The sequence below is a fragment of the Mesitornis unicolor genome, unplaced genomic scaffold (assembly GCF_000695765.1).
Source record: "Mesitornis unicolor isolate BGI_N332 unplaced genomic scaffold, ASM69576v1 scaffold21014, whole genome shotgun sequence".
Taxonomy (NCBI): domain Eukaryota; kingdom Metazoa; phylum Chordata; class Aves; order Mesitornithiformes; family Mesitornithidae; genus Mesitornis; species Mesitornis unicolor.
In genome coordinates this window covers 323-16,095 of record NW_010182292.1, presented here as the reverse complement: position 1 = coordinate 16,095, position 15,773 = coordinate 323, and the positions used below count along the sequence as shown (strand labels likewise).

General features: G+C 53.0%; 1 protein-coding gene across 1 annotated transcript in view; it reads right to left on the bottom strand.

The window, feature by feature from the left end:
- LOC104540038 (protein kinase C beta type-like) overlaps positions 1–15,415 on the bottom strand; it is a gene marked incomplete at both ends in the record, with an annotated part of 16,906 nt that extends 1,491 nt beyond the window's left edge. Inside the window, 5 exons of the mRNA XM_010183729.1 lie at positions 1,609–1,755; positions 5,552–5,648; positions 6,820–6,954; positions 7,327–7,483; positions 15,287–15,415. Of these exons, the coding sequence (XP_010182031.1) occupies positions 1,609–1,755; positions 5,552–5,648; positions 6,820–6,954; positions 7,327–7,483; positions 15,287–15,415 (665 nt within the window). The remainder of the gene's footprint in view (positions 1–1,608; positions 1,756–5,551; positions 5,649–6,819; positions 6,955–7,326; positions 7,484–15,286) is intronic.
- Between the last annotated feature and the right edge of the window lie 358 nt (positions 15,416–15,773).

The following is a 15,773-nucleotide window of genomic DNA, read 5'->3' as shown; positions in this document are numbered from 1 at the left end:
CACCCACCCCCACAAAAAACCCCGCCACAAAACCCCCCAAAAAGCCTGACAGCACGACAGATCGATTAGCTGCAGAACCACGAGTGAGCCCCGTAATTTAACTTCCCTCTATTCCCATTGCAGCCCAGCACACCCCGGCTGTGCCATGCCCAGCGCTGCCCTCTCCGGTCGGACAGAGCCCCCTTCCCGTGCCAGCCCGGGGGGGAAACGGCCACGATCCCCGAACCCTCAGAGCCCCGGTGTCAGCCCGGGGGGGACGGCAGCAGGGGGGGCAGCCCAGGAGGACCCCGGCCCCCGCGGAGCACCCGGGGTCGCACCACGCCCGGGGGCTGAGCCGGGACCACGCACGCCCCCGCGCCTGCCCCCGGCTATTTCCCAAAGCAGAGCTCTTTTCCACCCCCAAAGCTCGCTGCCTGGCTCTGCGGGGACTCCATCTGCCAGCTCACGCTCCGAAAAGCCGACTGCATGCTTTTTTAAATGTTTCCCTTTTTTTTTTTTTTTGGTGCAGAAAAAGCTGATATTTAACTTGATTTATTCCTGTAATACAGTGTATTTGTTTGGGAACGCTCCAGCATAATATAATAACTGGAGGTATTCTGATGCTAAACGCAGAGAAAAAGCAAGTTTGTTAAACCCCACCGAGGCCAACACATGGGTACCCCAACCCTGGGCAATGTAGTGGGGGAGAGAGAAAAATACTGAGCAGTAAATTGAGCTGCTGATGCCAAAGGGTTAACAAAGAGATGCGTGAGACTTCTAAAACAGCTTGATTAGACCCAAAGAGCCACCACCTTGGTGTCCCCATGCTGAGAATGTGGGGAGTGGGAGATGGGGGGACACAGGAAGCGGGATAAGGGAGCACACGGGGAGCGGGAAAAGGGGGGACACGGGGAGCGGGATAAGGGGGCACACGGGGAGTGGGATAAGGGGGGACACGGGGAGCAGGATAAGGGGGGACACGGGGAGCGCCCCTCGCCAGGCGCAGGCACACGTGAGGCTGGGGCCGCATCCAAGCACAGAGCCAAGGCGCTGGTTTAATCAGCGCTAATTACCATATTTATAACACGCTGTTCAGGGAACAGCTTCTGTCACACATTCCCTTACATAAGCCCTGATGCCGACTGAGGAGTTTGCTAACGCTCCTCACATTAAAAGAAAGAAGGAAGGGGGGGCGAAGAAAAATATAAATACAAGTAGAGAGTTTCCAGATGCCAGGCACTGACTTTAAAAGGGATTAAGTGTTGGGAAGGAGAGAAATGGGGGCAAAAGCAAGCTGGAGACTGGGAAATCTGCATGTTACTGGGCAGTACCCAGTGCCCTCCTGCTTGCTGAGGTGCCAAGGAAATGGAAAAACAAAGAAGAGCTTTAAAGACACAGCACACACCAAAAAAGGGTCTGGTTTTTGTGAGGTTCTGATGGGACATCTCATCTTCATCACTGCCACGCAGCCCAGAAGGGAGCCGACAAACTGGGCTCCCATTACCATGGCACCAGTGCTCCCAGTAAGAGCAAGGACACGCACTGGAGCAGCCACTGGGCTGCAGCTCAGAAATGCCAGCAACGGGTGTGAAATGCAGAAATGCATTGCAGAAATGCGTTGCACCACACCTTCCCAAAGCTTCCTTTCCCCAGCACCATCAGGAAATTGAAATCCGAGAGTTTCATCCGATCCCTGCTCCCGTTGTTGTCGAATTTGGAGATGGCGTTCGTGGTCTTCTCGTCCGCTGCCTTGGACCCTGCTCCGATCTTGGCTCTCTGCAGAGACAGAGATGGACGGGGAGACAAAGAGGCAAAAATTACTGAAAACTGTGGGAAAAGGTCGTTATAAACCCAGGGAGCGCTCCCGAAATCCCACGTTAATCGGCCGTTTTCAAACACTGAGCTACAGAACCTTTTCCCATCAGCATGGCAGGGACAGGACCAAGGGCACTGGGGAAGTCATCGGCCCCAGCACATTGCAGGGTTCAACTGGTTCCCAGTTCCCAAAAGGAACTGGGAACTTCATCCTCCCACCAAGTGTGCCCCATATCACACTCCAGCTCATCCTAAGCACAGCGCAGAGGCTTAAATAAGCTTTTTTCCCTCAAAGCTGCCTCTGTCTCTCACCTCACCAGAAAAGGACAAGCGAATATAAATATATTAAGGTTAAATACAGCACTTCTTACCCAGCTCCACCTCCGTTACTCCCTGATACCAAAGGGAACCACACTCCAGGCTGAATGTGGGAAGCCCCAAACCCATTTTGAGCCAAAAAGAGCAGCAAACGCTCCCCCCCCCACTGCAGCCCCCAGCCGCTGCCACCACCACCACCGCGTATTGGGGCGCCTCACGAAACCCCCGCGTTTTCAAACACCAAATCTCATCGGCGCCTCGACACCTCCTCATCGGTTCGGGGGCTATCGGGTTTGCTGAAGCGCCGTTCGTAGGAGCTATCTGGCAATTTATTCGGGTTTAATTTTGGGGAGCACGCGGCGGTGCAGGGCTGGCGCTGAGCTCAGCCTAGCATGAAATTCCATTAACCCGACCGCAGCCGCTCGATCTGGCTGCGGCTCCTCCAGATAGGAGCCTCGCGAGTAATCGCCCAGCCTGTGCCGTGCTAATTGGCTCGCGCAAGGTTCGTGGTGCTGCAAAATTCTCCCTTCAAGGTCGCCTGCAGCACCCACGGATGCCTGAAAATGTCCCGCACCGAAAACCAAAGGAATGGACCCGGGATTGGCAACTGTGGCAGTGGAGGAGGCCAAAATCACCCGGCAGCCGCTGGTACCCGCACATGTGGATGACGCTTTCCCATGGGAAAACGCAGAAAACATGGAAAAGAAAAGAGCATCACTGCTCTCGAGGTACAAGGGTTTTCCTTACTGTAATCTCCAGGCTTTTGCTGCATCCCCAAAAGATGGGGAGCGTTTTGCTGCCAATCAGCACCAGTGACCAACAGCAGAGCCCTTGCGGGTGGGATGCTCCCTCCACCGAACACACCATGGTACATGAGGGTGAAATGACGGCCACAATCTCCAAATGAAAAATAACATCGCCTCTGGTGGGAAGAGCCGCAGCCTCGGGTACCCAACGCTTGACCCTTCACCATTTGTGATGCCAAAACCTCCAGCTCTGGCACAGGCCGAGAGGGATCTGAATTCGGGGAGGGAACCAGAGCAGCCGCACGCCACAAAGCTGCCCGCAGCAATGCTCACCCCTCATCGTCCAATGCTTCTCCAAAAGAAACTGTGCTCATCAGCAGGCAAAAGAGTCAAATTCTGCCAAAGCTTCCCAAATACTCCATTGCGGCTGAAAAACTATCCTGTCAGATCAGGTGTGACACTGGATTAACCTCTGTGAAAATGAGCTCTAACAGGGTTCAGGGGCAGTAGGATGCTGCCCAAAAGCGTGGCCATGTCCGATGCGTCCGTACCCTCCCAGCAGCACCAGGCTGAGCCATGGCACTCGCCGAAACACCGACCAAATTGGGGGAGGCTTTTGGTCCTGAGCAGAGCGGAAAAGAGCAACACAGAGGGGAAAAGGAGGATTTTTGTTTGCTTCACCCCAGCAGACTGGGCAGTTGTGGGCACAGCGTGACCAGCAGAGACCCGGGTGAGCACCCAGCACCCAAGCGTGAGCGGCTTTGGGTCCCTGCAGTCACCTACAGCCGCTCTGAGCCCGCATTTGAGAGCAGATGCTTTGATCCCCAGCAGTTGTGCACTTGGCCTGAATCCGCAGCATCTCGTACATCCATAGGGGACCAGGAGGACACAAACACAAGTGATTCCCTGATAACGCAGGCTCAGCGTGGAGCTTGGCCAGGACCAGGAAACGTCTTTTCTTCCAGAAAAGAGCCTGAAATCAGAGCTGGGGAGATGTAAAACGGTCACCCCCAGTGGTGTCTGGCTGCTGCTACCGGATGTCTCCAATGCCCATCTCCAAACGAGTACAAAACTCCTGTATGCCGTTTCTAACACACTCACACAACCTCAAGGCCTCTTTCAGGTTTACAGCTGAAGCGCGGCCAACGCTGCTCACAATTTGATTTTCAAAAAAAGCACTTGACCTTCACCATCCAACCCCATTTGTCACAGCTAATTTACTGCGTCTGAATTCACGCCATGGCAGCTGACGTTCCCATCTACCGAGCTGTCCCAGCAAGTGGCTGATGAGGATGGAGCATGGGCAGGGGATGCGGGGTGAGGCTTTGGTTTTGGGATGCTTTTGTGCCACCCCCCTCGGCACTGGCACACACCAGGGCTCAGCTGGACGGGGATGTAGCACGGTTGGATAATTATTTTCTGATCTGGAGTCAAGTCATCCTCTGACTTTTGACATCCAACCCGTTTTAACAGCACTGAGCAGCAAGAAATGCAGTAAGAGCAGCTAGTCTGCCCTTTATAGAGCTGACAGCATTGGTTGTATGCCAGCGGTTGTATTAGAGCTGTCATATTTCCTTGGATATTCAGGAAAGTTAGAGATAAATGAGATAAATGTGAATTTAAAAAAAAAAGAAAGGGGGAAAAGGAGCCAACTGTCCAGTCCTGAGCTGTAATTACAGAGTTCACACTGACAGCTGTAACAGCAGCTATTTTATTTTGAGTATGGGCCCTGTGGGTCCCCCGATGGACTCAGTCACCCCCAGGGCCCTGGGAAGGATGGGTTATCTGTGTTATTGGAAACTCAACCACTGTCCCAAATACATCACCCAGCACCCCAGGATTACCCCTCCGGCAGCGTTTCCATGGTGACACCCCCGGAGCATCCTTGGGGATCACTGGTACCACTCAACCATCGCCAGCTCACCCAACCAGCGCCATCCTAAAAACCCAGCCTGGTCGCAGGGCACCGGGAGCGGACAGTGGCTGCCACAACGTGTAAGGCTTCCTTCTGAGATGAGCTCCAAATCCAATTATATTAATATCTTAATTCAACTTAGTTCATTATATTAACTCATAATCAGCAGCATGACGGAAGAAAACAGTCGGACAAATCCTATTACGTGGCACGCGGAAGGAGGGCAGGGCTGCTCCAACACCACATCGACAGCAGCAGGACCCCAGCCATCCTGGATCCACACCCCTCTGTAACTGGGATACGCACATCCCAACTGGGATACGGTGCTGGGAATGCACTGACCGAAGCAGCTCCTCTCCCAGTGATGCTACACTCATTTTGGTACACACAAATTGTGGATTGTGGGATCCTAACAGGAAGACATCGGCTGAAATGATAGGAATGAAAGGGGGCGTTTGCTGTGCCACTCTCTTTGTGGTACAAAGAAATGACCCCTTAGAAGTGATGGGATTTTCTGAAATAGGATTTTCCTTCCCACCCATGGGGAGCAGACGCGGGGTCAAGCCCACCTCAGTGGAGCACTACACAAAATGCACCCTGCAATGGTCTCTGCTGTATTTCCAACCCAACCAAGGGCCACTGAACCATTTTCCTCTCCCTCATCCACCAGAAATGGATGTCCCTTCCCTGCTCACCCCATCTCCCACCACAGACACACATTGCGTTTTCACATTGGAAGCAAGGAAACCCCCCAGGTACCCCCAAAACCCCAATTCACCTCAAATTTCTGCCTCAGCTCCTCGTTTCCTTCTTCTCCCTCGGGAGGCACCGGGACGTTGAAGTACTCCCCCTCCTCCTGGCTCAGCAGCTTGAACCTGGGGGGCACAGCCAGAACATGGGTGTGGGATGGCAGCAGGACTCCAGCAGGCAGGGGTGCAGGCAGGACCTCACCTCCTGCTCCCCAATGTGAGGAGACCCCCAAAACCCACACACGCACCCCAGGAGGGGGTCATTTCTGGGGTCCCCAGCTGTACGGAGGACAGTAACCACCGCCATACAGAGAGCACATCCGTGGCACCACAAAGCACTGATGCCTCTTCCAAATCACCAGCCTGGCCCCAAAACCCACAGAAAAGCACATTTTTCTCATGATGGCTGTGTGGGCCAGCTCCTTCCCCACCAGTTGCCCCAGCTGCCAAGGCCAACTGGGTGTTACCGGTGCCAACAGCCCTGAGCACAACACCAAGATGCTCAACAACAAAAGGAAATAAAGTGCAAGCAGCAATTATCAGAAATTCTGGAAATATCACTTATTTCTGAGGTGTTTCCCACAGCGGTGGCTCCATGAGCGGGTCCTGGCAGCGCGGCAGCTCCCAGTGCTCATTACCTGCATCTTAGGCAGGGTTGGGTTTGCAATGAGTGAGGATGGGGCTGAGCCTTGAGCCCCCCATCCCTGCCATAACATGGCCAAGGGTTTGCTCGTCCCACAGAATGTGAATTGATCGGGTTTGGTTTCCAAAAGACACGCGATGCCTGTATTCAATTCTTACACTCCATGTGGAAAGGTAACGTAACACAGCTCTTGGGTATGAGCGGCTGGGAAGAAAATACATGTGAAAAAAGGGAAATAAGGCGGGATGTGTCCTGCTGGGGGAGATAAAATGGAAATGAAGGGGCCCATTCAGTGGTGTTACAGACCCGTGGTGCTCATCTTTGGTATGGTAACGAGCGGCAGTAATTACACACCCTGGAGCATCGCTCCCTTCACTGAGCAGCACCGCTCCTGCTCCTCTGCCCCCCTCCAAATCGCAGCCTCCCCGGACCCAGACCCAGCCGTGCTCTGCTGCAGCTCAGTGATGCTGCGTGGCCTTGCTCTTCAGAAACGAAGGGAATCCAACCAAAAAACGGCTGGGAACGTACCAGCAACAGGGGCAGAGCTTGGTGGTCCTCAGCAGAAAGATGCTGGTGATGGGTCCCCCCATCTCCCATCATACACAAAGGGGTCGGGGCTGCTTTGTGCCCGTGATGTTTCTCTCACGCTCTTACCATCCGTCCACTCCCATCTTCTGCAGCTCGGATATCCCGAAGGACAAGGAGCCCATGAAGTCGTTCCTGCTGGTCAGGTCCCAGTCCCAGATCTCCACCGACAACCGCCGGTCCTTGTCCGTCTCCTTCAGCTGGCTGGGAGAGGAAAAAGGTGGGTTTATTTGGGATGCCATTGCGGCACCACTGTACCCTCCGTGCCGTGTAAGGACACGGATGCAAAATGAAGGGGTGAGCTCCAACAACCCTGCACATCTCTAATATTTAATTTCCCGAGCACATCCCCTCCAAGCAGTGAAGGCAAAGTTCCTGCCCCAAAATGCTCAGCTTTGATCCGGGGTCAGCGCCGAGGTTTGAGCATTTGTGAGTCACACAGGGACAAAAAGAATAATTTCTCAGTTGAATCAGCTTAATGTCTCTCAGTAATTAAATCAGAGCAAATACAATCGCATTAATTCTTAGGGGTGAGAAAAATGAGTGTACGAGTTTAAACGCTTTTCTCGTACTTACAATTTAAATGTCTCGTTCCACTCAGGATTCAGGGAGCACTTGATAGTTTTGGTCTTCTGTTTGCTTTCGTTTTTGGGGTCGGGGATTAGTTTAAGCTTCACGTAGGGATCTGACAAGCCATTGGGATCCATAGGAACTAGGTTTTTAGCATCTCTTACTGGGGAGGAGAAGAAGGATTAAATTCAGTATTCAGACTATGCAGATACCCAACAGTAGACAACTTGCGTGTGAAAATAGTGATTAAAACCCGTGCGTGGACATGGACGCTACGTGAGAAACGAGACAGTTATCAATGGAAAGCCAATACAGGAGGACATGGGAGGCCAAAATCACCTCAAGAGATTATTGACACTTTCCCATAGGATGATTTGTTGTTTGCTCAGTTTTAAGCAGCTTAAACCTCCTTTCTTGCACCTTGGTAAGCAGAACTACACCGATTTCTTTATTCTGGGAGAGGTGGGAGCACAGGGACGGCGCTTTCCATGGAGAGTGGGCAAATTTTGAGGAATCAAACACAATCAGGCTGGTCTAAGGCTCTTCCCCCAGATGAAGCCAAGAAGTCTCTGTTTTCTGGGAGAGTGGTCTTTGTTTGGGAACAGGGAACCCGCCACTGCCCCCCGATCACAGCAGCAGCTCTGCCACAGGGTCACTGCAGGCTCAGCTTCACCCCGTGCACCCCAAATCCCAAGGGGAAGAGGGCTCTGCTGCTGCAGGACGTCAGGAGATGCTTTGAGAGTCAGCAAGAGTCAAAACCAGTGCGCGGTTCCCAAATCACCAGGGAGGTGCTGCTGGTGCAAGGTTGTATGGGCAGCAGGGTCCGGTTTTCCCAGCAGGAACCAACACCAGGACCTGGGGACTCTGCATCCAGCCCCACTCCAAAATCAGCCATGATCCCCAGGGAGGTGCTGAGGGTCCTGACAGTCATCGTCAGTGCCATTTAATAAAGGAATAGCTTTTTTTTTTTTAAGGTTTGGACATAAACACCACAGAACGCACCGTGGTTATTCTGTGGATTAATTTGGGCTCAGTCAAAAGCTTTGCAGCACCTGAAAGGTTTGCAATCTGCGGGGGAAATCTGGGAGTAATGAGTTTAATTTGCAAGGGCCCTGCCAAGGCTCTGCACCGACACAGCCGCAGTGCCCTCCTCTTCCTCACCCCTTATCAGAGCAGAGGAATGCGTGTTTTCTCATCACCATTATAAGCTTTTATCTGTGCCTTTTTGATAGGAAAGAAGGCAATCTTTATAACCACCTTCTTGAGTTATAGAACACCAGAGTGTTTCAGGGAACAGTCTCACAGCGGATCCTAGGACACAACCTGGCTGGCAATGAGCTCCATGGGCTTTGTGAAATCCACCAGGAGCAGCTTTGGGTGCTCATGGATGTGGGAAGTGCTTGGTACAGGGAGCCCCTGCACCCCCAGACCTCCCCCCAACCTGCACCCCTCGCACAGCTCCATCCTTAATAGTGTCCTATTCAGGAAAACGGCAGTATTTTGTGCAGGAAATCTGCATTTCTAAAAGGCCTCCAGCACTCGTTTGCAGTGGGAATGAGCTGACCAGACACTTTGGTTTAGTTTTTGGCCAGCACTGGTATGTGATGATCGAGGTCTTTTGCAGTCCTCAGTTAACCAGGTACAGAAACTGGGAGAAGCAGAAACCCAGGACAGTTGACCCCAAGTTGACCAATGGAAATTATTCCATACCATAAAGGTCTCACTCACTATAAACTGGGGAGTTGGCTGGGGACGACCCTCTTTCCTCGATGGCTGTTATCCCAAGAGGGTCTCATCCACCATTCTACTCCCCAGGCCTATTCAGCAGAGCATAACTGTGTACTTTATATTAATACTGTTATTAATACTGTTTTCCTAATTATTATTTTACTAAATCTCTTTCCATTTCACCCCATGGGTCTCCTTTCCTATTCCCGATTCCCCTCCCTGTGTGGGGAGGAGGCGCTGGATGACAGAACCACTGCCCAAACCACAGCACCATGGCTCTTCATCTGCCAAATTACGTCCCACTGAACCAATGCCCGCATGTTTCAGCGTCCCAACATCCAGCAAAACGTCCTCAGGAGACAAATGAATAAACCTGCGTCATTTATCAGGCATTGTTCACTTCTTTAAGGAAGAGGAGAAGCAATTCCTGACCCTCGCAGTCAATCAGTTTATGCCCCGAAGCATGAGATTTGATTACCTCATGTTATTATCTCAGCATGCAGGCCTAAAAATTTCATTAATGGGAATAATTTTATCTATTCATTTAAAAAACCCAAAATGCTTCTGCTTGACCTTAAGCAACTTCATGAGTTTTCAAGCAGAAATCAACAATTAAGTGAGAGAAAATGGAAAACCTCGGGAAGCGCAGTAGCGATACCTCGCGGCGGGAGAAATGTGCTCCTCTCCAGCCGTTTATGGCATTTCCTTGACAGTGAAATTTGATGTAAAATAGCTTTGCATCTGTCACGTTCTGACAGCTTTGTGCATCGTTAGGAAGTAGTAACATCATTATTAATAGTGATGAGTAAGAATATCACGATCCCATTTAAAGCAGCCGCTCTTAAATCACTTTGGTACCAAGCCCAGCTCTGGCTGAGGAGAAGCCGCCCCGCTTTCAGGAGGGTGTGTGGGTGAGTTCTGGACTCCACTGGTTTGGGGGGACGCAATTTGGGGTTGGGGTGGTGCTGGCAGCACCCACGTTCCCCTCTGCCCAGGGACACTGCAGGGGGGTGAAGTACCTGGGGACGCAGTGCCACTGCCATGGGAATGAGGAGTCATCCGCTCCCCTTGCAGGGCCAGGGCAGGTAGAGCTGGCTGAATGAGATTTGAATAATTTATCCTGCAGTAGTTTCCAAATAAATTATTCAGACAGCATCTTTTAATTACTCAGCCGGCCATAACTGCAGGGACGGGCTTGGGAAGGGACACAGACTCCTGACACCCACATTTCCAATGGAAAACATGGGGAGAAATATCACTCTGATGGATGCCCAAAGCAGGAGGTGATGGCCAGAGGTTCAGGATGGATGCAAGAGCAGGGCAAGGCCCTTCCCACCCTGGGATGGTTACCAGGAGCTCCGGAGTGGCCAATGCAGCGGGGTCGGGGAGGGATGCTCATGGCTGGTACCCAGGGAGGGATGCTCACAGCTGGTACCCAGGGATGCTCAAGATTGGTACCTAGGGAGGGATGTCCATGGCTGATACCCAGGGAGGGATGCTCACGGTTGGTACCCAGGGAGGGATGCTCACGGCTGGTACCCAGAGATGCTCAAGATTGGTACCCAGGGAGGGATGCTCACGGTTGGTACCCAGGGAGGGATGCTCACGGCTGGTACCCAGGGATGCTCAAGATTGGTACCCAGGGAGGGATGCTCATGGCTGGTACTCAGGGAGGGATGCTCATGGCTGATACCCAGGGAAGGCAGGAGTAATGTGCTAGATAAATAAAGACCAGAAAGTTCTTTGCTAAATATGCAGTGCCATATGGGGGTTCACTTTTATGGTAAAAAAATAAAAAGCCCACAGAACCCACTCCTACCCCGCTCCTAACAGCAGCTGACGCCGGCTGCCAAATCCTTCATCTCCGTCTCTGAGTAAGCGAGGCCGTGCCAGCGCATCCAGTGTGGATCCCTCTGCCCCCATTGCCCACCAAGAGCAAAAACGCCTCCCAGAAACCTCGCTCAGTGCAAGGAGAGGTCAGAGCTTGACCACCTCATCCCACTCGGTCGCTCCCCAACATCTCACACTGCTGGGGCAGGATTTAGAGGGGGAAGACTCCCAGGATGACTCCCTTCATCTTTCTGCCTCCAGCAGCACTCACAATCCCTGTGCAGGAGCAGCCGGCACCCGGATTAACACCCTCGTGCGTTAAAATATTTAATTAACGCTCCGCAGAAGAACGTATTTGCACATGCTTGCACTATAGAAAAGGCACAGGGCTCATTATGGCTGCGCCTTCCTGGGCCGGTGATTATTAATTAACGCACTTCCAGCTTGCTTATCTAATCACGGCGTAATTGGTTTCAGTTTTGGTCAATGTTTTACTTCATCAGCTCAGTAAATAGCAAAGCTCTGGCCCTGGCAGCCTCTGCCATCACCGTGGGGCTATCGGCTGCTACCCTGAGCTGGCACCGCGGGCACGGGGTCCTAATGGGGGGTCTTGGGGTCCTAATGGGGATCCTGGCTTTGTAGGAGCCACCAAGGCCATTGGCACCTTGTGGGGACACCCAGAAGAGATGAGGGGACCCCACATTGTCCCTCACACGAGGACAGGACACACACACAGGTCAAAGCCACCTAAACGTGACAAACATCCTCCATCTCCGTCTCCACGTGCATCGCGGAATCACAGCACAGCCCTATCGCATCTTTTCTGCAACAGCAATAGATTTAACGGCCTCCCAGCCCTCATATTCTCTTGCTCCTCCGGTTCCCAGCCTCAGATATTCACGTCTGTTAATACGACAGGCTCAGAATAATCCGTGTGGGGAAGCTTTCCTCTTACGGAAGCAAAAATGTGCGACGCCCTGATGACATTTTAATTTGCTATCGTTTCCCACTTTATGCAGCAGTCTTTTCCTGCTAATAAGACATTTGATCAAAGCCCAGAGCAGAACAGACTGGGAATGTGCATCTGCTCTTGCCCAACGCCAGCCCAACGCTGCCCGGCCACCCTCCACCACGCCTGCTCCCACCTAAAATTGAGGTGCAGGCACCCCCATCCTCGGTCCCCCTCCTCAGCATCCTCACACCCACGTCCTACCCATCCCTATGTCATCCCCTATGTCATAAATTGCTTTCATTCTTGTTTTCTGCAGAAGAAAACGTGTGTTAGTGTTGACTGCAGGGTCAGGGGAGAGCAGCCCTGTTCTTGCTGCATTGCTGCATGGATGCTGTCACCACTCCCCTGCCCTCCAGCTCTGAGACTCATCCCGGTTCCTCAGAGCTAAAAATGAGTTAAAAATACTGCATTTTGGATCTCTGGACCGAACAAGTCATTCTAAGCCAAACATCACGCTCTGTTTAACCAAAAAGCTGTATCTTCCGTTGGCTGTAAAAGCTTATCCTCGTGAAGAAAAAAATAATAAATTAAAAAATTAGAGAAAGAGAAAATAAAAAAACCCCTGCCACAAAGCAAACGGCAAATTCCTGCCAGATTTGTCGAGTCGATGACAACCAAAAAAGCGCTGGGCTCGCGGTCGGCATTGGCCGTGCCCGTGCTGCCACCTGCAGGCACCTGCCCCTGCCTGCTCCTTCCGACAGCCGAGCCTTGAATTAACGGGAAAGGGACCGTTCCCGTTAATTACCCGCGCTGCGATGCCCTTTGCCATGGGCAAGCTCCCATTTTCTGTGCCAGGGTCTCCACACGCGGTGCGATGGAGAGGTCTCACCCCAGCACCAGAACGTGCCTTTTCTGCGCAACTGGGACCAACCGTGCCTGGGTACTGCGGCAGGAGCCCCAAAACAGACCCCTGAAACCCCCAATCCACCACAGCATCCTGCGCTTCAACCAGCGCAGAGGTGTTTAGGAAAAGTGGGGGTCCCTGCCCCAAAATCCTGCTGTTCTTTTTTTTCTTCCTATACCCAGCTGGGGACACAGTGGGCACAGGGACAGCACATGCAGTGTGTGAAAATGCCAAAATATTTGGGATTGACTGGCTCATCTGTCCCTCAGTGCGCTGGATGCTGAGCCATGAAACCCCGTCCACACGCTGGACCAGGTCCATCCTCTCCATCTCCCCCTCCATCCCAAAATGCTTCCAGCCCCACAGCACCCACTGGAGGGGCAGAGGGGTGGGGAAGCACCTCAGCTTCCATCTGCACCCCTAAGCCCCCAGCCCAAGCACCGTGGTGGTGGGGGTCATTTCCCACCCCTGTCAGGCTTGGGTGCTCCATCACCAACCCATCACCATGCAGAAATCCACCCCAAACTGAAATTTCTGCAGAAAATGCAGAAACTGTGTTTCCCACCAGAAATCTGCTCAAGCAAAAGCCCCCCTGTGCTGGGCTGGGCTCCCGGTAGGAGCTGCTCCCCAGCTGTGCCCCTGGTACCCAGGGAGGGATGCTCACGGCTGGTACCCAGGGAGGGATGTTCACGGCTGGTACCCAGGGAGGGATGCTCATGTAGGAGGGATGCTCACGGCTGGGACCCAGGGAGGGATGCTTATGGCAGGTACCCAGGGAGGGATGCTCACGGCTGGTACCCAGGGAGGGATGCTTATGGCAGGTACCCAGGGAGGGATGCTCACGGCTGGTACCCAGGGAGGGATGCCCACGGCTGGTACCCAGGGAGGGATGCTCACGGCTGGTACCCAGGAAGGGATGCTCACGGCTGGTACCCAAGGAGGGATGCTCATGGCTGGTACCCAGGGAAGGATGCTAACAGTTGGTACCCAGGTTCCTGCAGGAAGGGAGGATTAACGGCAGGGCCTGCAGGAAGACACCAGCAGCTTTTTTGGCATCACAGTCGGCAGCACAGACCCCTCTGGGCAACCCAACATCCCAGGTTAATCCTCATGAGATGGTGGGAAAAGGCAGAGCCTCCACCTCAGCATACTCCCCCCCCAAAATGCTTCCACCCCTCCATAAGCAATGCGGCAGCGCACAGGATGTCCCCAGCCTCGCTGGCAGAGCCAGCAGATGACACCTTCTCACCAACACCTCCATAGAGGGACAGAAATAAAACTGCCTTTCCAGCCCAGCTGAGGAACAGAAATTCCAGCTGCACAGAACAGGCCTGGGGAGCTTCCCCCCCACCAGCAAAGCCATGGGAACTGGTGATGGTGGGAGGGCGAGCTCTGCACCCCATCGCTGCGACTGGGGACCAGTCCCACCCCATCCCTGCAATGAGGGCGCAGGGGAAGTGGGACCCCGGCGAGAGACAGCTCTGTGTGGTTCACTGAAGCTCTGCTTCAAGGACAAATATAAAATAAGATAAAATGGGGGAAAAAAAATACATATTTTCCCATTTTTCACTAATATTTTCAATTTTTTCATTAATCTTGTCTATTTTTTCATCAATATTTTCTACCTTTTCATTAACATTTTCAATAACTTGGCTATTTTCTTGAAAACATTCCTGACGTGTCTCTAGGCCAGGAAGGATTCTGGCTCTTCTCCACACTCCCAAATCCCATCTGAGCATTCCCTAACACAAAGCTGGGGTCACCCCTGCCACTGCCTGCCCCCCCAGCATGGACCAGTGCTCCCCTCGGTCCCCCATCACCCTTGGGGGTGTGCTGCCTGCCTCCTGCCCCTGCCTGCACCACAGGGGGCTGCCACCAGCACCCCATGGGGACAGCCACATCCCCGCTCTGACCGCTCCATGCAGCGGGTGAGAACATGGGATACACTTCATGAGATGCTTACAGGTCACGGGGGAAGTAACATCTTCTGGGAACTCGAAATCCGGGTGGTAAAAGCCTTTAGAGGCGGGATAATTCTGCTCCCTGCCACAAAATGAGGATGGAGGAGTTCCAGGACAGAGGAGACCCGGATTAGGGACGTGGGGTGTCCCTGTGGGTGGCTTTTGGGTCCACAGGGTCTCTGTGGAGCTTACTCTGGCCCCAGCAGGGAGGCCATGGAGTCTCCAAAGGGGTGGAAGGAGGTTGCAAAGCTCTGGTCAGACACAAGGACCACCCGAGATCCCACCAAGACCTGTATGGGTACCACTGGGGACATGGAAAGATGGGTGTTTGTCATCCCACGCACAGCACAACACAGCCAACACACATTTCAAACACAGCCAAACAGAGGGACTTTCTGCCACCCATTCCGGGACACTGGAACTGGGCACAATTCAAAAAGCAGTGTGAGCAGAGGGAGCTGGAGCAGCTGCTTGGTGCAGACACAGCCCCTGGAGCCCCACCAGTGCTCCCAGTGTGCCCAGTGGAGGCTCAAATCTGGGCATTGCACTCCTTGCACCCAGCAGTGAGGGTTGCAGCGGGGTCAGACCTACCCACGACGGTGAGCACATCCTTCTCGATGTCAGCCCTGATGTATATCCGTCCCCTCCGCTCGGTGTGGTCCGTCCCGCACAGGCTGGGGACGTTCATCACGCAGCGCTTGTGCACGTTCATCATGCAGGCTGCGGGGAGAAAACAGTGGCCATCAGCATCGGCACCTCGAGGGGTGCTCAGAGGGGATGAAGGGACCTGTCCTCCTGCAAAACGGGGATGTTTGGGTCCTGGGACAAGCCCTGAATGGACGTAGGGACCCACCACCACGAGCAGCTCTAGGTCCTGTGCAGGGCTTTAAGCCCTTACTCGAATTACTTGAATTGTGTTGATTTATCAGACTTCTCCTCCATCACACCCATGGTGCAGCGCTGGGTGTTCAGCCAGATCCACCAGCAGCTCATAAGAGGCATTAAAAATTAACTGCATGTGTACGTGTATAAAAAAAAATATATATCTAAAAACATATAAATACACATATATAAATTT